Source organism: Phocoena sinus, chromosome 9 (assembly GCF_008692025.1).
Source record: "Phocoena sinus isolate mPhoSin1 chromosome 9, mPhoSin1.pri, whole genome shotgun sequence".
NCBI classification, from domain to species: Eukaryota; Metazoa; Chordata; class Mammalia; order Artiodactyla; family Phocoenidae; genus Phocoena; species Phocoena sinus.
This window is the reverse complement of record NC_045771.1, coordinates 7,509,800-7,536,907: the sequence shown is the minus strand read 5'-3', so window position 1 is coordinate 7,536,907 and position 27,108 is coordinate 7,509,800. Positions and strand designations below refer to the sequence as shown.

The 27,108-nt window shown below is 40.6% G+C and overlaps 1 protein-coding gene across 1 annotated transcript in view; it reads left to right on the top strand.

Annotated features, from left to right (window-relative positions):
* Positions 1-26,544, top strand: part of CNTNAP2 (contactin associated protein 2) — a 2,098,245-nt gene extending 2,071,701 nt beyond the window's left edge. Inside the window, exons 24-25 of the mRNA XM_032643309.1 lie at positions 16,170-16,250; positions 21,317-26,544. Of these exons, the coding sequence (XP_032499200.1) occupies positions 16,170-16,250; positions 21,317-21,516 (281 nt within the window). The 3' untranslated portion in view covers positions 21,517-26,544. The remainder of the gene's footprint in view (positions 1-16,169; positions 16,251-21,316) is intronic.
* Positions 26,545-27,108: the final 564 nt, after the last annotated feature.

Below are 27,108 nucleotides of genomic sequence, written 5' to 3'. Positions count from 1 at the left end.
TTTCCGAACACTTAGGAACAGAAAGGGTCAGTTTTACATTTAGATGAAATAGCAGTTACAACACAGACATCCTGCAAAGCCAAAGCCCCGTGGATATTGATGGAGCTGGTCCACAGAGAGCTGGAGTATGATCGTCATCTTCCACTGAAGGCAACATTGTCTGCAAGTTGAGATACAGAGGTTGGAGCCGAAGATTAGATGTTTTTAATGCATATTATTATTCATTCTACTACCTTGAAAGACATAGGATGATAACAAAATCAGTAATGTCTAGGCATTTCCAAACGAGCCATCCACAGTCAAGTTATGGCCTTTGAATTTACTAGAAATTTCCACAAAGGGGGAGTAAAAGAAGACCCTTCGTCTTTGCCTGATTCCTCAAATGATTAAACGTGTTTATATATTCTCACAAATGATGAAACTCATCTTCTGACTAGATTTTAGGTGATTAAAAAAAAAAAAAGTTACTTTCACTGAACTCCCAAACCACCAATTCTGCAAGTCCAAAGCCTCTGCTGGGACCTGCATGGTGCCTGGTGGATGCGTTTCTCAGCAGAAATTTGAAGGCAGTGGCTCCAGGGTCTCCTGAAGACGTGTTGGTCTTCTGAATGGTGCCAAGTCTTGATCACAGTCTAGAAGAAAAGGTGGAATATATCAGGGAATGTCTTTAAAAGACATATTTTGGCTTACTCACTGTGATTGGGTTGCTTTCTTCTTCTTTCTTACTATTGTTAGTTTCTCAACTACCCCCTCCTTAGAAACTGAGGCCATTTCCATGAATCAGCAGACAATTCTGGCTAAGACTGCCCTGCTGATAAGGAACCCACAAATTGTATTAGCAGGTGTGTTCACCTGGCTTGGTAACCATCATAACTGTGACCCAGCATTTCACCAAGTGAGAATCAGTCGCCCTGGTGCTATGGGACCCTGGACACACCACATTCCTGTGTGGTCTCAGGCTTTCCACCCAGCGGACTGCATTCTGCCACCGCACAGCCCACCCATGCAAGAACCAGCAGCAAGGAGACAAGAATTCTTTCCAAAAACAAATCAATAAACTCCAGAGAAACCAACAACCCAGTATTTTAAAAAAACGTCTGTTTTCTCTCATATATGCCTGGGAATGCATCCGTACCATCAAGAACCTACATGCCGACATCACAATGTTACCGAATTGGGTCCCACCACTCGCCACTCGAAAAATCAGTACTCGAGAGAGACAAATGTTGGTAGAAAGGAAAATTGCTTTTAATCTGAAGGCCGCAGCCTGGGGAGATGGTGGACTCAGTGTCCCCCAAAAACCACCTCCGAAGATTCTGCTCGGCCATAAAAGTTTAAAGGAAAGAAGGAAGTCATCTCAGTGAATCACTGAGATGGGGGAGGTCAGAGTCGTCCCCATCCGCCACTGTGTGCAGGCTTGTCCACTCCTCGTGATACATCATCTCCTTAGATGCTGCCTTGTTCACACAGTTTGTCCATGAGATTCCCGAAGAGATCTGGTCATCTGTTAATTACTTGTTCTTCACTTCTTTGATCCACAGAAAGAACCAACAGATTAGGCAAGGTATTGTGTGAGCAAAAGATTTGAAAGGTGTGCTAGGGCCAGAGATGAGTGGAACATGGGTGCCTGCTTTAAGGTTAGTGACAAGACAAAAGGGTGCCCCCTGCTAAGAGCTCTTTCCTGCCGAAAGCTGATTACTTTCTTCCTCCCTGATGCGCATGCTTTAGAGAATCACCTATTTCAAATCAGGAAAGGTCTCCAAGGACATGTCTAAGATAACTGTTTATTAAATTCCTCGGCTGTTTTTTCTTAGACTGCTCAATATTGAGCAGTAATAGACTCTCCCCCTCTACGTTCAGAATACTAAAGGATTGTCCTCAGAAATGAAAGCAGGGTTCCATTAGGAGCTTTCACAAGACTAAAAAGAAATAGGGCTACAGGAAATGAAGCCACTGGGCATTCTGTCATGCGGATCATTTAAAAGCACACAATGAGTCAGCACACCACCATCCCCCAAAAAAAGACAAGGTCTCAGAAAGAATTATTTCAGCTCCTTCTCAGGCATCACGTTAAATGAAAACACCCAGGCACAGGAACAGCAGGAGATGTGAATCACCCGGAGTCGCAATTAAACCTCTGCCGCTCAAAGTGAGGTGTGTACTCAGACTCCCCCGCAGCCCATCGGAAATGCAGACTCGCAGCCCAAGGCACTCAGAATCTGCATTTTAATCAGATTCCAGGTGGTTTGTGGGAGCCTTCAAGTTGGAAAGCTCTGAACCAAAGCACTCAGGAATCAGTTTATTTTCTCCTAAAGGCACATCAGAATGAGGTATACAGAGGAAGACAAAGCCTACACAACCCACTCCAGGCCAGTGAACCCCCTTCTCCTAGTTCCTCAAGGCTGAGGTGCTTCATCCCTGACCTCCGGAACCCTGTGTGAGGGCCAGCACCTAGGTATTCTAATCCAAATACCTCCTACAGTTAATCAGACAAAAGAATGCAATGGCAGCCTCATTTGGGAGTATCAGTGGATCTCCTTCCCGAAAGGCAACTGAGACAGTTTAGAAGTTGGCTAAAAAAACCGATGGAAGGAGGGAATTTAGTAAAAATCGATTGCTCTTTCAGTACCTTCATTTAAAGCTGGCATTATTTAAACAGTCAAGATCTATAGTAGAGGACGGCAAGCTCCTTTATTCTGTTTCTTTTCACCTAATTAGCCTCTTTTGGTCACTGGATCTCCGACACTGGAGCAAGCAGCTGCCACTTGGCCGCTCTTTTAAGAAGCTGGAAACGTAAGGCTTGATTACCTTCCCACGTCGAAGCCCGAAATTCATACTCTCTTCACTGTTGGGGCTCTGAAATTCTGGCTGGTCACCTTTCTGTAGAAACTGAAGTGAAGGGTGTAGTAGAAACACAAAACTGAGGCTTACCAAGGTCCTGCCACATAGGTTTGCCTGGCTAAAATCCTGCTGGCCCTGAGAAATCTCCCCCTCCTGAAAATGTGATCAGCAATGCCCTCTCTGAAAATACAGGAGCATCCCCTGAGATCTTCAGCATCTTACTTGACAACAGTTTGTTTTCATAGGCGTTTCCAAAGTATCAGTCAATAGTGAATGGCTAAAACAGTTTGAAAACAATTGTTTTCTGCCATAGAGCTCAGATTTGAAGAGAGTGGATATAGTGAAAGGAAGCAAAGAAACTGGGAAGAGCAAAGACGTATTTACAACACGGAGCGCAGACTCCACTACAAAAAGAATGTTGCAATTTAAATTAAATTATAATTAATAGCAACAGTTTTGTTGAAGTATCTCAAATTATCCCATTAGATGCTGAAGCCCAAGCGGTTTCCATGGCAATATTTTCTCTAGATGTCAGCTACCATCTGATTTTTTGGTCCCTGGTATATGACAACCTGAAGCATTTAGTGCCTTTCATTTTGGGGGAGTTTTCTGCTAGACAATCTCGGTTTATTTTTATATGCATTTAAATGTGTGTTTTACGTGCTATTGGTTTCTGAGCCTAAAGTCTACAATTTTACGTATTTTGAAATTTAGTAAATAAGAATCACAATTACCTCGTTTATGTTCTGTATTTTTTAAATTATTTTTATCTTTTATTTTTATACAACTTTAAAGGTTACACTCCATTTACAGTTATTACAAACTATTGACTATATTCCCCATATTGTACAATACATCCTTGTAGCCTATCTTACACCCAATAGTTTGTACCTCCCACTTATTGTCTGTCTTTTTGATTATAACCATCCTAAGTGGGTATGAAGTATCTCACTGTGGTTTTGATTTGCATTTTCCTGAAGGGTAGTAATACTGAATGACTTTTCATATGTTTATCAGCCACTTCTATATCTTATTTGGATAAATGTCAATTCAAATCCTTTGCCCACTTAAAAAATTGGGCATGTCTTTTTATTATTGAGTTGTAAGTGATCTTTATATATTCTAGATATAAGTTATTTCCCTTATCCCCAGATAAGATGTATACCTTATCAGATATATAATTTGTCAATTTTTTTTAAACTATGGGCTGTCTTTTTGCTTTTTTTATGGTGTCCTTTGAAACACAAAAGTTTTAAATTTCAATGATGTCCAATTTATTTTTTCTTTCATTGTTTGTGCTTTTGGTGTCATATTTAAGAAATTATTACCTAATCCAAGATCATGAAGATTTATGCCTCTGTTTTCTTCTAAGAGTTTTATAATTTTAGTTCTGAAATTTAGGTCTTTGATCCATTTTGAGTTAACTTTTGTATATATGGTGTGAAATTGGGGTCCAACTTCATTCCTTTGCATGTGGAGTCCAGTTATTATTGTGATATAATTCACATATTATACAATTTACCCATTTAAAGTGTACAATTCAATGGCTTTTGGTATATTACATTATTAATCCTTTAAAAATTGTAATAAAATATATATAACATACATTTGCCATTTTAAACATTTTTAAGTGTTTAATTCAGTGGCATTAGTCACACTCAAAATACTGTGCAACCATTACCACTATCTATTTCCAAAACTTTTTCATCATCCCAAATAGAAGGTCTCACCATAGGCAATAACTCCCCGTTCCTCTCTCCCCAGTCCCTCGTAAGCTCTCATCTACTTTCTGTCTCTATGAATTTGTCTACTCTAGGTAACTCATGAAATGGAATCATACAACGTTTGTCCTTTTGTATCTGGTTTATTTCACTTACCATAATGTTCATCCATGTTGTAACATGCATCAGTACTTCATTCCTTTTTATGGTTGGAAAATATTCCAATGTATGTACCACATTTTATTTGTCCATGGACGAATATTTGGGTTGTTTCTACTTTTTGGCCAATATGGATAATGCTGCTATACACATCAGCACACAAGTGCTGATGAGCACTTGCTCTCAGTTCCTTTAGATGTATACCTAGGAGTGGAATTGCTGGATCATATGATAATGGTATGTTTAGCTTTTTTTTTTTAATAGATCTTTATTGAACTATCATAACTGCACAATACTCTGTTAGCTTCTGTTGCACAACAAAGCCAATCAGCCATACGCATACACGTCCCCATATCCCCTCCCTCTTGAGCCTCCTTCCCATCCTCCCTATCCCACCCCTCTAGGTCATCGCAAAGCACCAAGCCAATCTCCCTGTGCTACGCTGCTGCTTCCCACCAGCCAACTGTTTTGCATTTGGTAGTGTATGTATGTCGACGCTGCTCTCACTTTGCCCCAGCTTTGCCTTCCCAACCCATGTCCTCCAGTCCATTTTCTATGTCTATCTCTTTATTCCTGCCCTGAAACTAGGTTCATCAGTACCTTTTTTTTCTTTTTTTTTTTAGATACCATATATATGCATTAGCATACGGTATTTGTTTTTCTCTTTCTGACTTACTTCACTCTGTATGACAGACTCTAGGTCCATCCACCTCACTACAAATGACTCAACTTCGTTTCTTTCTATGGCTGAGTAATATTCCATTGTATGTATGTTCCACATCTTCTTTATCCATCCATCTGTCGATGGACATTTAGGTTGGTTCCACATCCTGGCTATTGTAAATAGTGCTGCAGTGAACGTTATGGTACATGTCCCTTTTTGAATTACGGTTTTCTCAGGGTATATGCCCAGTAGTGGGATTGCTGGGTCATATGGTAGCTCTATTTTTAGTTTTTTAAGGAACCTCCATACTGTTTTCCATAGTGGTTGTATCAATTTACATTCCCACCAACAGTGCAAGAGGGTTCCCTTTTCACCACACCCTTTCCAGCATTTATTCTTTCTAGATTTTTTGATAAAGGCCATTCTGACTGGCATGAGGCGACACCTCATTGTATTTCTGATTTGCATTTCTCTAATAATTAATGATGTTGAGCATATTTTCAAGTGCCTCTTGGCCATCTGTATGTCTTCCTTGGTGAAATGTCTATTTAGGTCTTCCACCCATTTTTTAACTGGATTGTTTGTTTTTTTGATATTGAGCTCCATGAGGTGTTTGTGTATTTTGGAGATTAATCCTTTGTCTGTTGTTTCATTTGCAAATATTTTCTCCTGTTCTGAGGGTTGTCTTTTTGTCTTGTTTATGGTTTCCTTTGCTGTGCAAAAAGCTTTTAAGTTTAATTAAATCCCATTTGTTTATCTTTGTTTTTATTTCTGTAACTCTAGGAGGTGGGTCAAAAAAGATCTTGCTGTGGTTTATGTCAAAGGGTGTTTTTCCTGTGTTTTCCTCTAGGAGTTTTATAGTATCTCGTCTTACATTTAAGTCCTTAATCCATTTTGAGTTTATTTTTGTGTATGGTGTTAGGTAGTGTTCTAATTTCATTCTTTTACATGTAGCTGTCCAGTTTTCCCAGCAACACTTATTGAAGAGGCTGTCTTTTCTCCATTGTATGTTCTTGCCTCCTTTGTCATAAATTAGGTGCCCATATGTGCATGGGTTTATCTCTGGGCATTCTGTCTTTCACCATTGATCTATATTTCTGTTTTTATGCCAGTACCATACTGTCTTAATTACTGTAGCTTTGTGGTATAGTTTGAAGTTGGGGAACCTGATTCCCCCAACTCTGTTTTTCTTTCTCAAGATAGCTTTGGCTATTTGGGGTCTTTTGTGTTTCCATACGAATTGTAAAAATTTTTGTTCTAATTCTGTGAAGAATGCCATTGGTAGTTTGATAGGGATTGCAATGAATCTGTAGATTGCTTTGGGTGGTATAGTCATCTTCACAGTATTGATTCTTCCAATCCAAGAACGTGGTATATTTCTCCATCTGTTTATGTCATCTTTTATTTCTTTCATCAGTGTTTTATAGTTTTCTGAGTACAAGTCTTTCACCTCCTTAGGCAGGTTTATTCCTAGGTATATTATTCTTTTTGTTGCAATGGTAAATGGGAGTGTTTCCTTAATTTCTCTTTCTGATTTTTCATTGTTGGTGTATAGGAATACCAGAGCTTTCTGTGCATTAGTTTTGTATCCTGTAACCTTACCAAATTCATTGATTAGTTCTAGTAGTTTTCTGGTGGCATATTTAGGGTTTTCTATGTATATTACCATGTCATCAGCAAACAGTGACAGCTTTACTTCTTCTTTTCCAATTTGTATTCCTTTTATTTCTTTTTCTTCTCTGAGTGCCATGACTAAAACTTCCAGAACTATGTTGAATAATAGTGGTTGAGAGTGGGCAACCTTGTCTTGTTCCTGATCTTGGTGGAAATGGTTTCAGTTTTTCACCATTGAGTATGATGTTGGCTGTGAGTTTGTCATATATGACCTTTATTATGTTGAGGTAGGTTCCCCCTGTGCCTACTTTCTGGAGAGTTTTTATCATAAATGGGTGTTGAATTTTGTCAAAAGCTTTTTCTGCATCTACTGAGATCACCATATGGTTTTTATTCCTAATTTGTTAATGTGGTGCCTCACATTGATTGATTTGCCTATATTGAAGAGTCCTTGCATCCCTGGGATAAATCCCACTTGATCTTGGTGTATGATCCTTTTAATGTGCTGTTAGATTCTGTTTGCTAGTATTCTGTTCAGGCTTTTTGCATCTATGTTCATCAGTGATATTGGTCTATAATTTTCTTTTTTTGTGATATCTTTTTCTGGTTTTGGTATCAGGATGATGGTGGCCTCACCATTGATGGTGCAATTTTTTGGAAGAGTTTGAGAAGGATCGGTGTTAGCTCTTCTCTAAATGTTTGATAGAACTCACCTATGAAGCCATCTGATCCTGAACTTTTCTTTGTTGGAAGATTTTTAATTATGGTTTCAATTTCATTACTTGTGATAAGTCTTTATATTTTCTAATTCTTCCTGGTTCAGTCTTGGAAAATTGTACCTTTCCAAGAATTTGTCCATTTCTTTGTGGTTGTCCACTTTATTGGCATATAGTTGTTTGTAGTAGTCTGTTATAATCCTTTGTATTTCTGCAGTGTCAGTTCTGATTTCTCCTTTTTCATTTCTAATTTTATTGATTTGCATCCTCTCCCTTTTTTTCTTGATGGGTCTGGCTAAGGGTTTATCAATTTTGTTTATCTTCTCAAAGAACCAGCTTTTAGTTTTATTGATCTTTGATATTGTTTTCTTTGTTTCTATTTCATTTATTTCTGCTCTGATCTTTATGATTTCTTTCCTTCTACTGACTTTGGGTTTTCTTTGTTCTTCTTTCTCTAGTTATTTTAAGTGTAGGGTTAGATTGTTTATATGAGATTTTCCTTGTTTTTTGAGGTGAGATTGTATTGCTATAAACTTCCCTCTTAGAACTGCTTTTGCTGCATCCCATAGGTTTTAGGTCATCATGATTTCATTGTCATTTGTTTCTATGTATTTTTTTATTTCTTCTTTGGTTTCTTCAGTGATCTCTTGGTTATTTAGTAGCACACTGTTTAGCCTCCATGTATTTGTGTTTTTTACAGTTTTTTTTCCTGTAATTGATTTCCAGTCTCATAGCGTTGTGGTCAGAAGAGATGCTTGATACGATTTAAATTTTCTGAGGCTTGATTTGTGACCCAAGATGTGATCTATCCTGGAGAATGTTCCATGTGCACTTGAGAAGAAAGTGTATTCTGCCACTTTTGGGTGGAATGCTCTATAAATATCAATTAGACCTATCTGATCTATTGTGTCATTTAAAGCTTGTGTTTCCTTATTTATTTTCCGTTTGGATGATCTGTCCCTTGGTGTAAGTGGGGTGTTAAACTCCCCTACTATTATTGTGTTACTGTCTATTTCTTCTTTCATGGTTGTTAGTATTTGCCTTATGTATTGAGGTGCTCCTATGTTGGGTGCATAAACATTTATAATTGTTACATCTTCTTGGATTGATCCTTTGATCATTATATAGTGTCCCTCCTTATCTCTTGTAACAGTCTTTATTTTGAAGTCTATTTTATCTGATATGAGAATTGCTACTCCAGCTTTCTTTTGATTTCCATTTGCATGGAATATCTTTTTCCATCCCTTCACTTTCAGTCTGTATGTGTCCCTAGGTCTGAAGTGGGTCTCTTGTAGACAGCATACATATGGGTCTTGTTTTTGTATCCATTCAACCAGTCTGTGTCTTTTGGTTGGGGCATTTAATCCATTTACATTCAAGGTTATTATTGATATATATGTTCCTATTACCATTCTCTTAATTGTTTTGGGTTTGTTTTTGTGGGTCTTTCTCTTCTGTTGTGTTTCCTGCTTAGAGAAGTTTCTTTAGCATTTATTGTAAAGCTGGTTTGGTGGTGCTGAATTCTCTTAGCTTTTGCTTCTCTGAAAAGCTTTTGACTTCTCCATCAAATCTGAATGAGATCCTTGCTGGGTAGAGTAATCGTGGTTGCATCACTTTAAGTATATCCTGCCACTCCCTTCTGGCCTGCAGAGTTTTCCACTGAAAAATCAGCTGATAACCTTATGGGCATTCCTTTATATGTTACTTTTTGTTTTTCTCTTGCTGCTTTTAATATTTTTTCTTTGAATTTAATTTTTGTTAGTTTGATTAGTATGTATCTTGGTGTGTTTTTCCTAGGGTTTATCCTGTATGGGACTCTCTTTGCTATTTCCTTTTCCATTGTAGGGAAGTTTTCAATTATAATCTCTTCAGATATTTTCTCAGACCCTTTCTTTTTCTCTTCTTCTTCTGGGACCCCTATAATTCGAATGTTGGTGTGTTTAGTGTTGTCCCGGAGGTCTCTGCGATTGTCTTCAATTCTTTTCATTCTTTTTTCTTTATTCTGCTCCTTGGCGGTTATTTCTACCATTTTGTCTTCCAGCTCACTTATTTGTTCTTCTGCCTCAGTTATCCTGTTATTGATTCCTCCTAGTGTATTTTTCATTTTAGTTATTATGTTGTTCATCTCTGTTTGTTTGTTCTTTGGTTCTTCTAGATCTTTGTTAAACATTTCTTGTATTTTCCCAATCTGTGCCACCATTCTATTTCTGAGATTCTGGATCATCTTTACTATCATTACTCTGAATTCTTTTTCAGGTAGATTGCCTATTTCCTCTTCATTTATTTGGTCTTGTAGGTTTTTATCTTACTCCTTCATCTGTGACATATTTTTTTGCTGCCTCATTTTTTTAAGTTTTTTTTATGAGTGGGATTGTGTTCCTGTCTTACTGGTTGTTTGGTCTGAGGCTTCCAACACTGGGGTTTGTAGGCTATTGGGTAGAGCTGGGTCTTGGTGCTGAGATGAGGAACTCCATGAGGCCTCACTCCGATGAATATTCCCTGGGGTCTGAGGTTCTCTGTTATTCCAGTGGTTCAAACTCAGAGCTCCCACTGCAGGAGCTTCAGCCTGACCCTGGTGTCGTGAACCGAGATCCCACAAGCCACCTGGGGTGGCAATAAAAAAAAAAAAACAATAACAAAATAACAAAATTAGGCTAGTAAACTAACACGTATGTTAGGAAGAATATAAAAATATAGATGAATCAACAACCAGAAGGTACAACAGTATCACAATAGTGAAAAAGAGGAGGAGGGAACAAAAGGGGGGGGACAGGAAGGCCTTGGCTGTCGAGAGTGGGGCCTAAGCAAGGGCAAGGCTTGGGTGGTGGGTGGGGCCAATGCTCAGGACCCACAGGGCTGGAAAAGGCCCTGGGGGCTATGGAGGGTGGGGCTTAGGCCCAAGGAACAGAAGGGGCCCAAGTGTGACCCCCACTCCTGGTCTCAGAGGGCAAGGGACCAGCCTGGGAGCTCAGCAGTCTCCCCAGCCCGAGTGTGCGGGGCAGTCGCCCTCTGCTCCTCTCCCACTCCTCCCAGGGAGCCCCTCCCGCCTGCCTCTACTGATCTCCCCGGCCTCCCTCCTATGTCCCCAAGTACCCATGTGACCTGGAGGGGGGATTGGAGGGCAGGGGACCGGCCTGGGAGCTCAGCGGGCCCCCCAGCCTGAGTGGATAGGCGATCACCCTCTCCTCTCCCGCTCTTCCCGGAGAGTCCCTCCCGCCTGCGTCTCCTGATCTCCCCGGCCTCAGGGGCGCCGATCCTGTCTGGCCTCCACTTTTCCTCCCCCGCATCGGTTCCCCTACGTCCTACTGGTTCACTTTGGGGTTCCTCCCATTTCCTTGTATGGGGTTCCTCCCATCTCCAGAATACACAACAACCCTAGTTGTGGGGAGACGCTAACTCCGCATCCTCCCACACTGCCATCTTGACTCTGCCTCTTGTATTTTTTTTTAATGCTTTACTACTGCTTTTCCTCCCTATCTGCTCAATGAGACAGGCAAGAAATTTAAGACTAAAGAATTCAAATCTCTTTTTAATATTCCATTCTTATGAATATCTTTTAAATCAGCTTATTATACTTAAGTACCTGCCTTGAAGCTTCCTCTCTCAATTTTTCACATTCTGTAAAGGCAGTCAAAATTATAATCTGACAGTAATGTTTTAAAGCACAGTTAGCACTATTCATGATTTCACAAGTGTTACCCTAATGGGGATAACCATTCTCTCTGTGCCGTTTGGGCCCTTAGGGAATTGTATCTGGAATATTGGGTTTCTCTTCTTACAATGTTGGTTCAGAGTTCTTAGTTTATCACATTGCTCAGCTGATGCTATCGTCATGTGGAATTATCTTTGTCAGGTAAAATGCCTCACATGCTCACTTTTGAAGCCAGACAAGTGCAGTCGGGAGCCTTTAGACGTCTGTGGGCCTCCCCAGACAGCCCACCAACCACAGAGAAAACAACTGGGCTAAATTAGTTGGTCGCCTTAATGATGGTGATGACTTGATAAAGCCAGTGTAGACCCCTTCTTCCTCATCAGAGGCACTTCAGCTTAGTGCCTTGCAAGTGGTTTCTGGAGCCAATTCCTGGCTCCACTGCTTCTTGGTCATGGGACCTCAGCCAAGTGTTCAGCCTCCAAAATGGGATGAATACACCAACCTCACAAGGTTCACAGGAGGATGAAATGAGCTAATCCATGAAAAGGACTTAAAACGGACTTAAAACAGTGCCTGACTTGTAGGAAGTGCTATTAATATTATTTCCTAAACAGCTTGCTCCCCAAACTTGAATTTCATGTCAATTTACCTTTTGTGCTCTATGGTAGAAGGAAAACGCTTCTAGGCTGATTCCACCAGAGCAAACACTTGCTTTTCTGGGCCCCAGAGAGTTTTATATGTGAGGAAAGTATAGTCCAAGTAATGAGTAATTTCATGTAGTCCTAAAATTTAGAGCTTTACCACGCATCCATCACCTACGTGACAATTGGGGGTCTTTGTTGTGCAGTGTCCCTCACCTGGCGGCAGGTACGGGGTAGGCTCAGAGCTAGCTGCCCGAGGAGGGCCGCCCCCTCGCCCCGCCTGGCACACGGACAGAAGAGGCAAGGATTAGATTGTCTTTTGCTTTCCTGATGAAGTCTTCCTAGAATGTAGCAAAGGTCAGGCAAAGGCCTTTAGAATTGGAATAAAACAGTCATGGTTTCTATTCTTTGGGGGTAAGAAGGTGTATTTTTACTCACCCTGTCCTAATTTGTGACCATCTTACTATATCTGTATGATTAGGAGGAACAGCTCCCCCTGGGCCGGCTGTTACAGAGTGTGTGTGTTCTTCCCTTTTTTTTTCCCAACCTGAAGTTGGAGGAAAGGAAAGGGCAGGTGCACCAGCGCTGAGCTCTCAGCTTGCTTCCCAGGTTGAAGACAGAGATGATGGGCAGGGAGGCTGTCTGTGTGTGGAACTGTCCGAGTGTGTTTGGGGGCCTGGGATGCACGTGCCTTCTCTGTGGGCTCTGCAGCGTCGGTCAAGCTGTTTAACAGGCATGTCCACGGGAGAAGGATCCCCCACCATCAGTTCCTGCAGCAACGTGTCTGCCTGTCCCTGCTGGCGGGAGGCGGGGAGGAGAGCTGATCTGTGGCTGATGGGACAAAGGAAACATGGTCTGTCAGTGTAAAGGGTATGACCAGACAAACAGGATGTGTGCAAGGGAAACAAGCAGGAACACGCTTCCAGGAGACACTAAATCAGAGCTGGAATAGCAGCACGCTTTAGTGTTATCGTGTAGTGTGTCAAGTGAGAAAAAACATGCACAACCAAAAAGTTGAGAATTATGTTTTATGCAGTGGACATACTGAGGACTTAAGCCTGGGAGACAGACTCTCAAATAGCTCTGAGGGACAGCTCCAAAGAGGTTAGGGCGGGGCCTGGATATATGGGAGTTTTTACAACCAAAACAAATAGTTGGTACATCAAAGGATTACTATTAGTTAAAGAAAAACCAGACATCTCAAGTTAATGAAGTTAGCAATTTTTTATGTCTGGGAAAATTCCAGAGTCTGGCCTCACGGAGATCATTTCTTTGATAGGCACCTTAACTGTCTAGGGCCAGTATCCTGTTTGCTCCATCCTGAATCTCCTCAGGGTGCACTGTGGAGGTGGGCGTGGCTGATGGCTTGATGGCAGCAACATCCTTTGACAGGTGACATTCTTTGTCCACAGTGTCATTTGGGTCCCAGAAGAAAAGTGTATTGAATACAGTCTTTGCCTATTCGACACAAATCTGGTCCTGAGACATAATATCTAAAGTCTATTTTGGAACTCCCCTGGTGGCACAGTGGTTAAGATCCGCCTGCCAGTGCAGGGGACACGGGTTCGAGCCCTGGTCCGGGAAGATCCCACATGCCGCAGAGCAGCTAAGCCCATGTGCCACACTACTGAGCCTCCACTCTAGAGCCCATGAGCCACAACTACTGAGCTCGTGTGCCACAACTACTGAAGCCCGCACACCTAGAGCCTGTGCTCCACAACGAGAGAAGTCACCGCAACGAGAAGCCCGCGCACCGCAACGAAGAGTAGCCCAAAGAGAAGAAGGGCGAACCAGGTGTCCTGACAGAGTGCCATGTGGGTGAGCAAAGACACGTCCCCCTCAAGCATCAGGAATCCATGTGCCTAGAATGCTGAGTTGGAAAAGTGGTTCCATGAGGAAAGAGGCAGGAGAGAAATTCGTCTCAAGGGAAGCCTTCCTCCCCGTGTCAAGGAGTTCAGATTTTATAACAGAGGCGATCCTGGGGTATTTTTAATGTTCTTTTCTAGCTCTTATTATTCTCCTTGGGTCATCTCAGGTCACATCCATACCTTCCACTAATGTTTGTATCAATAACTTCAAGAGAACCGGAGAGAGGATGTCAGTCTCTAGGCATCTGTGTTTCTCTGCAGTTTTGTGGCCAAGGACGCAAAGCTCTCTTTGGAGCGGGAACTCCGCTGTGTCCCACCATCCATGTTATCTGAAACAGAAGAGCAAAGAGTTGTGTAGTGTCATGAATACCAAACAGAATAATGACAAAATTGCCACTGTAATTTTTTTGTTACCAAATATATTTTGCAGATTTATATTATTGATGTTTAAGGGTCAGGAGATTTCTGTGTTTATCCAAAGGAGATGAGAGATATGACCCACTCACCCGAATGTCTAGTAGTTATCGCCATACATCCTCGAGGCACCTCAGATTCAATGTGTCCAAACAAAACAAGTCCGTCTCCCCGATCCCCAAAGAAAAGACTCTTCCTCCCATAGGCCCTACGTAAGCTAAACCGTCTGAAAGCTGGCATTTCCTCACCAGCTTACCTGTCTGTGTCTTCCTAGCCCTTGAAAGGCAGGACAGGGAAGATTATTGACTTTGGAATTAACCCTACCTGGGTGTTAATCCCAACTAGGCCACTTACAAGCTCCGAAGCTTTTGATTCTTTAGAAGGATGTAGACCAAATAGAGTCCAGAGAAAGGTAAATACAATGTCAAAAGACCTAGAAACTGTGCCCCAGAGGCGCAGTGAAGGTGCAAGCCTTTATCCTTGGAAAACAGCTCTCAGTCTTTGAAGGGGGGTCGACATCAGGGAATTATGTGTATTGATAACCAAATCTTACTGTGTCCTATGAGTGTGTGAGTTACAACGGGGAAGCTGCCCCATAATTTCAGGCAGTTCACTATAAACAGGGTCATAACTAAAACCACATCCATGCTTCAGGTTAGTATTTTGACTATATAAACCAAACTCTTCAATGAGGCATGGAAAGTTCTCATTAATAACAATTTTCATCTTTTTTATTGTTTAGTGTATATCCCCAGCACTTAGAATAGCGCCTCACATGTGGTAGGCATTCTTCAAAGGCTTGTTGAAATAGGGAGAGAAATAGAAAATCTATTAGGCAGTTAATATTCTTCTCAACACTTATAAGATATTATCCTCTTACAAATTCCTGAAGTGTACAATGTTTTACTAGAGCCATGTAAAATATTCATTTAAAGAAATGATTACTTTTTAAAACAAAAACACTGATTTGAAAAGATACATGCACCCCAATATTTATGGCAGCATTATTTACAATTGCCAAGATACGGAAGCAACCTAACTGCCCCTCAACAGATGAATGGATTAAGAAGGTGTGGTACCTATATATACAATGGAATACTACTCAGCCATAAAAAGGAATGAAATTTTGCCATTTACAGCATGGGTGGACTTGGAGGGCATTATGCTAAGTGAAATAAGTCAGAGAAAGACAAATACTGCATGATATCACTTACATGTGGAATCTAAAAAATACAACAAACTAATAATGACTATAACAAAAAAGAAGCAGACTCACAGATATAGAGAACAAACTAGTGGTTACGAGTGGGGAGAGGGAGGGGGAGAGGGGCAAGATAGGGGTAGGGGGCCAAGAGGTAATGGAGTATAACCTTTAAGAATTGTGAATCACTATACTGTACACCTATAACTTATATAATATTGTACATCAGCTATACTTCAATTTTAAAAAATATTTTTTAATGATTACTTTTTAAACTAATGCTGTAAGCTGTAAAAAGCTCATTGGCGAGTATATCCAGTGCGACCAGTTATGAAAGGGATAAAAGTGGGTTGGAAGCAGATTTCAATCAAACTTAAGAAAAAGTATTCTAATACATAAACTTGCCTGTCAGTGGAACCAAAGCAAGCCAGCTCAGGTAGTTCTAAGATTGGTTAATACTCCTCCCAAAGAGGTACGCTGTTCATCTGGGACTTGTACAAAGGCAAACAGCAGACACTGAAGTGGCTGTGATTCTTCTGGGAAACAACAGCAAAATGGGTTTAGATGAAATGGAGATCTCATTTGGGAAAACAGGCTGTTGAAAGGTTGTATGAAAAACTAGGTATCAAATTATCTGGGATAAATGATATATATGTCTTTTCATTTCTTCCTCTACAGCCAGTGCTGATTTTCCGTATAACCCAGGACAAGGCCAAGCTATAAGAAATGGAGTCAACAGAAACTCGGCCATCATCGGAGGTAGGTGCCTTACAGGACAGGCTTTCCTGTAACTTCTCACCTGTGGGGAGGAGTCATCTTCAATAAAACCGTAGTCTAGGGGAAAAGGGGTTATCTGGATTTGTACTTTATTCATTTTGCCGTTTAAATATGACTGAAGGTTGAGAAGTACACATTGTGGAGAAAGTGTGGTCAATGTAACCTGGCTACTTTTTATGCTGACATAAAAAAAAAAAAAAAGAACAGTAGTAGGGAGCTAGCCAGCATCAGAATATGCAAGCAGGCAGTCATGGCAACAGCCAGAGCATTTCTTTATGCCCTCCAGTCTTTTCCACGCTCATCCCCTCGCATCCCAAATGGTCCATAATAGCTTACTACAAAATCAGGAAGGACTCTGCCAGTCTGGTTTCAGTTATCTTAATAAAAATTATCAGAAAATTAATAAGCAGGGACTTCCCTGGTGGTCCAGTGGGTAAGACTCCGTGCTCCCAATGCAGGTGACAGGGGTTCGATCCCTGGTTGGGGAACTAGATCCCGCGTGCATGCTGTAACTAAGAGTTCACATGCCGCAACTAAGAGTCCGCATGCCGCAGCTAAGAAGTCCACATGCTGCAACTAAGACCCGGTGTAGCCAAAATAAATAAATAAATAAATATTTTTTTAAAAAGGAAATTAATAAGCCAGAGTATCTAAAATATTCCAGTCTTTTCTTCTCACCAGAATACCTGCAGAATAATTCGACTCTCCTAGTATAGTTCCTCGTGTTTGGATCAGTATCAGTAACCCTGTTGCCTGTTGCCTTCTTTTCTCCCTGCTTCTTCTGCCTTATTTCATAAAAATGTTTCCTGCCTCTCTAAGTATGGCTAATATTGTAAGCTCATCTAAGGTTTTAAACTCAGCCAATCAACTCAGCTCATTCAGTAGGTTTATTTTCCACAGGAAGAAAGTAAACACCTATATGTATATATGTGACTGTGAAATTAGAATACATTCAAAATGGTGCTCAAAGCACATTGTTCAAAGTTCTGGTATAATCCTTATCCTCATTGTTTTTGCTTTTTTAAGACCAACTTTACTGAAGTATAATGTGCACTTATTTAAGTGTAGCAGGTCAGTGACTTTTGACAGACACATACGCCCATAACCACAGCTACAGTCAAGACACAGAACATTTCCATCCACTGAAAGTTCTCTTGTGCCCCCTTTGTAATTCATCCTTCCCTCTTCCCCACTTGCTTGTCACATAGATTACTTTTGCCTCTTTTAGGGTTTCATATGAATGGAATCACATAGTATGTAATCTGTTGTACCTTCTGTCACTCAACATAACGTTTTTGTTTTTTTAATTACTTTATTTATTTTTGGCTGCATTGGGTCTTCATTGCTGCGTGTGGGCTTTCTCTAGCTGTGGCGAGCGGGGACCACTCTTCGTTGCGGTGCGCAGGCTTCTCATCGCGGTGGCTTCTCTTGTGGAGCTCAGGCTCTAGGCGCGCGGGCTTCAGTAGTTGTGGCTTGCAGGCTGTAGAGCGCAGGCTTAGTAGTTGTGGCGCACGGGCTAGTTGCTCCACAGCATGTGGGATCTTCCCAGGCCAGGGCTCAAACCCGTGTCCCCTGCACTGGCAGGCGGATTCTTAACCACTGCACCACCAGGGAAGTCCTGGCATAACGTTTTTGAGATCTATCCACATTGCTGTATGTACCAGTGGTGTGTTAATTTTTATTGCCAAGTTGTATTCCATTGTATGAAGGTATTATAATTTGTTTTATCTACTCACCTGTTGACAGGTGTTTGGTTTGTTTCCAGATTTGGGCTATTTTGAAGATAAAGCTGCTATGAATATTCTTGTCCAAGTCTTGTGTGAACAAAAGTTTTTGTTTCTCTTTGGTAATCCCTAGGAGTGCAATTGCTGGATTATAGAAAGAAGATATTTAACTTTATAAGAAATTCCCATATAGTTTTCCAAAATGGTTGAACCATTTTACACTCCCATAAGCAATATTTGAGAGATCATGTTGCTTCATAATCTTACCAACACTCGGTATTGTCATTCTTTTTCATTGTACCCATCTAGTAGATGAGTAATGGTAACTCACTGTGGTTTTAATGTGTAGTTATCTGATGACTAGTAATGTCAAGCATCCTCTCATGTGCTTATTGCCACTTGCAAATCTTTTGTAAAGTGTCTGTTTAAATCTTTCCCATCTTTTTTTTCTTTTTGTTTTTTTTACATCTTTATTGGAGTATAATTGCTTTACAATGGTGTGTTAGTTTCTGCTTTATAACAAAGTGAATCAGTTATACATATACATATGTTCCCATATCTCGTCTCTCTTGCGTCTCCCTCCCTCCCACCCTCCCTATCCCACCCCTCTAGGTGGTCACAAAGCACCGAGCTGATCTCCCTGTGCTATGCGGCTGCTTCCCACTAGCTATCTACCTTACGTTTGGTAGTGTATATATGTCCATGCCTCTCTCTCGCTTTGTCACAGCTTACCCTTCCCCCTCCCCATATCCTCAAGTCCATTCTCTAGTAGGTCTGTGTCTTTATTCCTGTCTTACTCCTAGGTTCTTCATGATATATTTTTTTTCTTAAATTCCATATATATGTGTTAGCATACGGTATTTATCTTTCTCTTTCTGACTTACTTCACTCTGTATGACAGACTCTAGGTCTGTCCACCTCATTACAAATAGCTCAATTTCGTTTCTTTTTATCCCATCTTTTAATTAGACTTTTTTGACTTCCTGCTATTGAGTTGTAAGAGTTCTTCTTACATTCTGGATACAAGTCCTTTCTCAGACATATGTATTGTGAATATTTTCTCCTAGTCTGTGACTTGCCTTTTCATTTTCTTAGTGGTATTTTTTTGAAAAGCAGGAGATTTTAATTTTGATAAAGTCCAATTTTTCTAACCTTTTTATAGTTTGTGATTTTTTTAATTCTTTCTAAAAAATCTGCCTACCCCAAGGTTGTGAAGATCTTCTCCTATGTTTTCTCCTAGAAGTTTTTTAGTTTTCATTTTTATTTTTCAGTCTATAATCACTTTGAGTTCACACCTATATATAGTATGAGTTAAAAGTCAAAGTTATTACTTGCCAAATGAATATCTAGTTATTCCAAGATCGCTTCTTGAAAAGTCTCTATTTTTTCCAATTTAATTTGCATGGCACTTTTGTCAAAAATCAGTTGGCTGCATATGTGTATGTCTTTTTTCTGGGTTTTCTATTCCGTTTTGTTGATCTGTATGTCTTTCTTTGGCCAATACCATGCTTATTTTATTGTTGTATCTTTATAGTAAGTCTTGAAATAAGCAGTGTAACTGCTACAATCATTTCTTTTTTTTTTTCAAAATCATTTTTACTCTTCTGAGTCCTTTGCACTGCCATATAAAATTCAGAATCAGCTTATACATTTCTACCAAAAAAAAGTTCACTCTGATTTTCGTTAGGATTGCATTAGATCTATAAATGAACATCTTAACAATATTGACCGTGAAGTATGGTATATTCATCCATTTATTCAGGTTTCCTTTAGTTTCTCTCAGCAAGGTTTTTTGATTTTCAGTGTACAGTCTAGAACATCTGTGTTCAATTTGTTCTGTTATAAATGGCATTATTTTATTACTTTCATTTCCAAGTGTTTCTTGCTAATATGTAAAAATACAAATTTCACTTTGCTAAATTTATTGTTAGTTCTAACAACCTTTTACTGTATATTCCTTAGAATTTTCTTCATAGACAGTCCCATCACCTGAGAACAGTGTTCTTACTTCTTCCCAATCTGTACACTTTTTTATTTCTTTTTCTTGCTTTATTGCACTGTCTAGGGCTTTCAGTACAATCATGGATAAAGGTATTGAGACCTGACAGTCTTGTCTTAGGGGGAATGTGTTTAATCTTTCACTATTAAATACAATATTAGCTGTAGATTTCTCAGAGATGCCCTTTATCGGGTTGAAAACTGTCTTTCTCTTGATGGTTTCCTGACAGGCTTCATGATGAATGGGTATTGAAGTTTGTCGTATGCTTTTGTGCATCTATTAAGATGATCATATGGTTTTTCTCCTTTATTTGTTTAATGTGGTAAATTACACTGCTTAATTTTTTAATATTAAATCAATCTTACATTCCTAGAATTAACACCACTTTGTCATGATATATTATTTTCTACCTATTGCTGGGTTTGATGCTAAAATTTTATTAAGAAGGTATATGGCTCCATCATTTTCTTTTCCCATAATGTGTTTTGTCTGGTTTTAGTGTCAGTATAATGCTGGCCTCGTAAAATGAGTTGAGTGGTATATCCTTCTCCTCGATTTCCAAACATATGTGTAGGATTGGTATTGCTTCCTTAGGTCAAGTTTGTTAATAGTGTTTTTGAGGTCTTCTAAATTCTTACTGATTTTCTGTTTAATTGTTCTATCATTACTAAGAGAAGAATGTCGAAATCTCCAAATATAATTGTGATTTGGTCTAAATCTCCTTTCAGTTCGGTTAGTTTTTGTTGTTGCTGTTGATTGAAAAAAAATGCGCAGCCTAGAAGTTGAGAATTATGTCTTATTCAGTGGACAAAACTGAGGACTTAAGCTCAGGACGCAGCATCTCAGATAACTCTGAGGGGATGCTTCAAAGAGACGGGGGGAGCCAGGATACAGAGGAGTTTTTGCAACAAAGACTAGGTAGTTGGAACATCAAAAGATTACTATTCATTAAAGAAAACCAGACATCTCAAGTTAAGGCATTTAGCGCTTTTCCATTTATGGGAAGATGCAAGAGTCTGGGCTCACTGAAATCATTCCTTCGACAGGCACCTCAGCTCTCTGGGGCCAGTATCCTGCACTTTCTCACCCTGAGTTCCCTCGGGGCTCCCCACCTGGGGCAGCTCTAGTGGCTGACTGCTGCAACATCCTTTGTTTACTGGTATGGCAGGCAGCGTTGTTAGCCCACATTGTTGTTGTCGTTTTGGGGTTCTGTGTCTCGTATGGGAGAGGGCAGCACTTGAGGGAACGATGGTGAAGCAGGGGGAAAGTGTTGGCGTGATATACGGGATTTGGTTAACCTCTAGTCCCTCTGCTGTCTCCACCAGGGGTCATTGCCGTGGTAATCTTCACCATCCTCTGCACCTTGGTCTTCCTTATCCGGTACATGTTCCGTCACAAGGGCACCTACCACACCAACGAGGCCAAGGGAGCAGAGTCGGCAGAGAGCGCGGACGCCGCCATCATGAGCAACGACCCCAACTTCACAGAGACCATTGACGAAAGCAAAAAGGAATGGCTCATTTGAGGGGCGGCTCTTTGGTGATGAGATGAGGGCAGGGAGAGTGACTGGGGAGGAGGGCAAGGGACAGAAGCACCCTACTTCATACTCCTGAGCACATCCTAAAAATATTAGCACAAGTTGGGGGAGGCAAGCGACAGAAAACTCCTGAGACTGACGGCCACAAGAAATACTTTCTGATATTTCTTTATAGCTGAGTTTCCCCTTCTGTATCAAAACAAAATAATACAAAAAATGCTTTTAGAGTTTAAGCAGTGGTTGAAACTTGTAGGTACTACCTGTCTTATTTTGTGTGTGTTTAGAGGTGTTCTAAAAACCCGTGGTAACAGGGCAAGCTTCCTACATTTTTCAGAGCCCTTAGAATGGGGATACTTTTTCTTGAGAAAAGCTGATGCACAGCATACATGACTTCCAGCATTTTCTTCCTTTTACATAGAGCCAGCCTCTAACGGGCTATTGTAGTAACTAGTTCGTGTTCACGTAATATTTCTTTTGGTGTCCTGTGAATTGGAAAAGGAGAGATGGGGCAGAGAGAGCCTATGATTTGACAGTTCTCAAAGAGACCTCAGTCTGTGCAGCTCTCTGAGAGTTCCGACCAGACACAGCTGGAGGAAGAGGGGGTGTGGCCCCTCTTGTGTGACAACGTGATCAGTACAACCGAGAGCAGCTTTCAGAACCGAGGAAGCAGTTTCCTGTTGGGATCGTTGGTTTGATATTTCATCAGATTCTGCGAGATAATACTGTTCCACGTCTGCAGTCTTAGCCCTATCCAGTGTCTGTAACTATCAGCTACGGTACCTGGTGACCAGCTGTTACAAAAAAATTTTCCCTCTGCTTTACCTGCAACATATTGGGTTAGCTTGTATGTGTGTGTAAGCACCTCAGTGGGGAATTAGAGCCAGATGTTAAGACTTGTCTGCTGTGTTTCTTTTATAGTTGGTAGCAAGAGTATGGATACTTCCTAGTAAATGCATAAATTATGTTGGTCTTCTTATTTTGCTTTAAATCTCTAGTCTTTAAGCCCCGGGACAAGATCCTAGCAGACAGTGTCCTCTGAGTGGATGAACCAAAATAAAGCCAAGTTGTGACTGCTAGTATTGTCATTGCTGTTACTCTGGAATCATGTGGAAAAACCCTGCCGTATTTTAACTCATCTACTCCCATGTATTGTTCCATCCTAAACAGACACACTGCCGTGATTCAGGGGCCTTCTTCGGCAGACACATTTGAATCTCAGGTTCATCACAACCTGGTAACTGATTATTGCCTCTCAGAGAATGGACATGTCTGGTCAAGCAGTTTAATCAGGAACCTTCATCAACTGATTCCAGCAAGTAACTATTTATTTAAAAATAATCGACTGTGTGTGTAGGCAGGTGGGACAGTGCTCCTACCGGAGGATCCAAAAAATAATTTCATTTATTTATTTTACAAGAAGGTGACACAAAAATTATTTCTAGAATGACTGCCATTTATGGACCTTATAGTTCAGGCTGTTATACTTAATAAGTACCTCAGAAATTTTTTTTAGACTTTTGAGGAATTAAATATCCCTTTTTTCTTTCTCCCCCTGGAAGGAGGTGAGATGAGGGTAAAAAGGTACTGATGCTATTGTTCTGTTGGCCTGCCTGGAGAAAGTGGAAATTTTAGTTCATTGGGGTTATATATTCAGGGTACTCGGGATGCCTGACTTATTGGAGGACCTCAGTTTCTTGAGTGATGGGAAATGTTATCCAGAGCTGCACATGGCACCAGTGCCTGACAAAAGGAAACAGTGGACCAGTTAATTCACATTCAAGTCAAGGTCATAAACAAAAGAGAATCCTAGCGCCCTTTTACAGTTGCTGACCTCGGGCACTGTCATAACCACCCTTTATTTAAAAAGGTCTTGATCATCCTTCCATAAAATGCATTTACCATGAAAAGCATTTATTAATGACCAAATATTAGAACAACATAACATTTACAAATGACATATTGAAAATAAAGGCTATTTATTTGACCAAGATGACTACCATGAAGGGATTCTTTTACATATTTTCAAAATGAAAGAGCAAATTTTAAACATTATGTTTAAAAATGTTTCTGATTTCTTAATACCTGTTTGATAGGTATTACTTTTGCACTTAACAAATAGCACCAGGTGGAAATTTATTATTTATTGCATTTGCCATGAGAGCTTTATTCTTTATACATTGTCTGAGCACTTTCCCTTTCTTTCCAAAATGATTAAGAAATTAAAACAAACATAGCCCCTTATACTAAAATGTTCTCACCCTTTCTCTTCTCTGTCTTCTTTTCTTTTTCCTGCCACAAAAAGTGAAAAATAAAACCTAACACTTCTCCCCAGATTTTCAAACGTAGGGCACCGGGGTGACCGCGGGGACCCGTGTTTCTCCCACCTCAGCATCGTTCGAGATTTACAGACGCATGACACGGCCTCTGCCCTGAAGGCAGTTACAGCCCAGCCAACGGACAGAACACCGAAAAAGTGGATGAGGTATTAGTAATGAAGTAAAGGGCCAAATACGTGCTGGACATCTTCTCTTTGGGACTGCAGTCTTCACCCAAGTTCCTAAAGTTATTTGTGAAGACCACATACAGTACCTTATTAAATGCTAAATAATTTTGTTTTATGTGCAGAAAAGAAGACAGCTCTTTTTTCCAGCTCCCCAGGCAGCCATGACGTTATGACCCAAGCTCAGGGCCCAGTCCTGCTTTGTCAGTCATATCCTGCAAAAGCCTGGTGTCTTATAACCCTGATACCTTACCAATCAAGCACAAAGAGGCTAGTGGTAGTCTCTTTAAATAATAAAAGAATCAGAACAAAAACAAAAAGTTTTCTTTAAATAAGAGGTGGTTTTCAAGTTGCAGGAGAAGCTGACAGTTGATTTCGGGTTGTTTGTGCAGGAAACATCCTCTGTGTATAAAGCAAGCATCTCTGTTTTGAGTTGCTAGGATTGGGGTCTTCAAATGAATGCAAAATCAGTCCCCATCTGCGCTCTCAATGTACTCCCTTGAGCTCAAGGATGCTAGCTCAGGAGGTAAGAGGTTATATTCTTAAGTTCTTCTCTGGCCTTTCATAGTATATAAGACAACATTTCCCTTGTGGCTTTCAAACATTCTGCTCAAAAAAGAAAAGAAAAAAAAAAGGTGTGAGATAGAGACCTGTTGTGTGGGAGTTTTTATTGACGATCTGGGGATAAGAGTTTGAGAGCCTTTATTGGAAAATTTCCTGTTGCCCCGTGTTTGACAAATAAGCATCCTTTACTAAGAGGAGCAGGATGTCAGAGGCACAGGAAAGAGAGTTGGCGTGAGCCCAAGAGTGGATCTTAACGTTGTCGTTGAACATCTGTGGGGCAGCCACCAGGTGGCACTGAGAGCTGGGCACAAAGACACAGACCATAGAAAGCTCCAAAGGAAGAGCTAACAGCTACCGTTAGGAAAATGCAGTGTCAGTGTAGCGTCGGGATGAAACTCTCAGTTCCTTCTATAACAGGATCTGTACTTTTCTGTTCTTCCACACGTTCTTTTTCGCCCTGTCCTTTCTCTTTTGGTGTAAACGTTTTCATGGTCCCTTGATATCTCACACCTCCAAACTAATGATTAGCACCTGATTGGAACCTCTTAATATTTTTTTTTTCCTTTTCACCATCCTGCCAAACAGTTTTCAAAAAGAAAGACAACAATTAGTAAATTGAATTCGGATGAGCCAGCCAAAAATAGGTCTGAATCGCTAGTCCCACCTCATCCTGAAATAGATGAGAAACAAATAGTGTTTCTAACTGATCGGGGCTAAAACCCAATAGGTACCATTTTTAAAATGATGTTTTGGTGAGAGGTGGTCCCTAGAGCTGACCCTTTCTCTCTCCCTGACGTGCTCTGTAACCTTGGCCAGCTCGCTGAAGGTCTGTTCCTTTTCGCCTCGTGTAAGACAGAGCTGTTTTATCTACTTCCCGAGACAACGGTGAGGTGCCGTGGATTCTTGGCTGTGGATACTTTGAAACCCAAATATAAAGGCCAAAGTCAGTGGACCTATGGGAAGACTTAGTTTCCAGCTCGTGGCTGTAAGTCACATCCAAAGAAACCACGCATCCATGTCCAGGAGTGTAGAGACGTGAAGCATTGCTGTACAATTACTAGAATCTAAGTCAGGTAGACTGCCAGGGAGCTAATCCGTCAACACTGGGAGATGCAACACAGCCAAAGGCCAGAGAAATCAAGACACCACATGTATAAAACCCTAAGTTCCCACCTGGGTGTGACTTGTCGCTTACACACGCCCCAGTATGATTATAAATAAGACAACATTGAAAAGCAAATGTGACTTTCACGGAGCCCGATGGCCCTGTGCCTACACTACACACACCCTGCATGATGATGTTGGAAACTTTAAATTTATTTCACAGCAGTATTTTTTGGATACAAGTGGTTCGTGAAACTCATTATCCATGAAACAGGGAAACCGTGTTGAAAAGTTGGTTATCTCCCATGGAGCAAAGACTAGCAAAAGGTAATAAAGATACCTGGGCACACGGGTATTAATACCCAGCAGGCACTTACGAGTTTATTTTCCAGATGAAAATGTGCTTTAAGAGCAGGTCTACGTACGGGGGCTGCACCACTTTCCGAGTCTCAATTTTTTTTCAGCAACTGTTGGACCCTGAGATGGTCGTGGAAACGTGGAGACTCCTCCCATCTGGTAGGCCAAGAAACAGTTCTCAGTGTCACTGATTCTACTTTTTGTCTTGTCAGGTTTCTTTTTGTTTGTTTGTTTTTTCAGTGAGCATGGTGAACTGCAGAGGTTAGGGTTGTGAAAAGCTGGGCTAATATTCTTTCTGTAAAGTCAATTAGGCTTCCATCCCTGTGAAATAACACGAAATTTTGCTCTCTAAAAGCAACAGCATGTAAACTAGAATGAAAGAAGGAAATCATGTATGTATGCCTACTATTCTTTGTGAATGTCTTTCATTTAACTAAAATTATATTAGAAACTGGATTGATAAATAAAAAAGTCCAAAATAGTTTTAATTATCCTAAAAGCGATTCTTTGTGTTTTGTTCCACCTGATTCTCTTAGAAGCTATTTTCAACCTTCAGCAAAGAAAGTTTCAGGCACTGAAGTACACATCTCTTTGGAATATAATCTTTCCAAAAGCTGTGGCGAACTGGTCGCTCCGCAAAGACAGGTCTCGTCTGGATGCATCCATCGTTAACCTCCATTTGCTGCAAGCTCCTCCCTGCACCCCATTTTTCTTTAAGTGACTTAATGGATGTTGGCTTCAGGTTTTGGATTAGTTTACACACAGCTTGGTAAATTATGGTTGGAGCTCCATGATGTCCAGAGTATATTCTGAGCCCAATTTGGGATGAGGGAGTAACGCTGGGTAATGGACAAATAGATCCAGGCCAGTGAGCTAGGTAACAGGAATTTACAACGTGTCCGGAGATGCGAGATGCAGATCTTTCTAAATGCACTCCTGTGCATTAAGGGCTGCAGTTCTTAGTTCTTAGTCCCATTTTCTAGTCTTCAGTTACCATTGGGAAGCCATTTCCTGCTAATCAACTTTCAGTGAGGCATTGATTCAGTACACCAAAT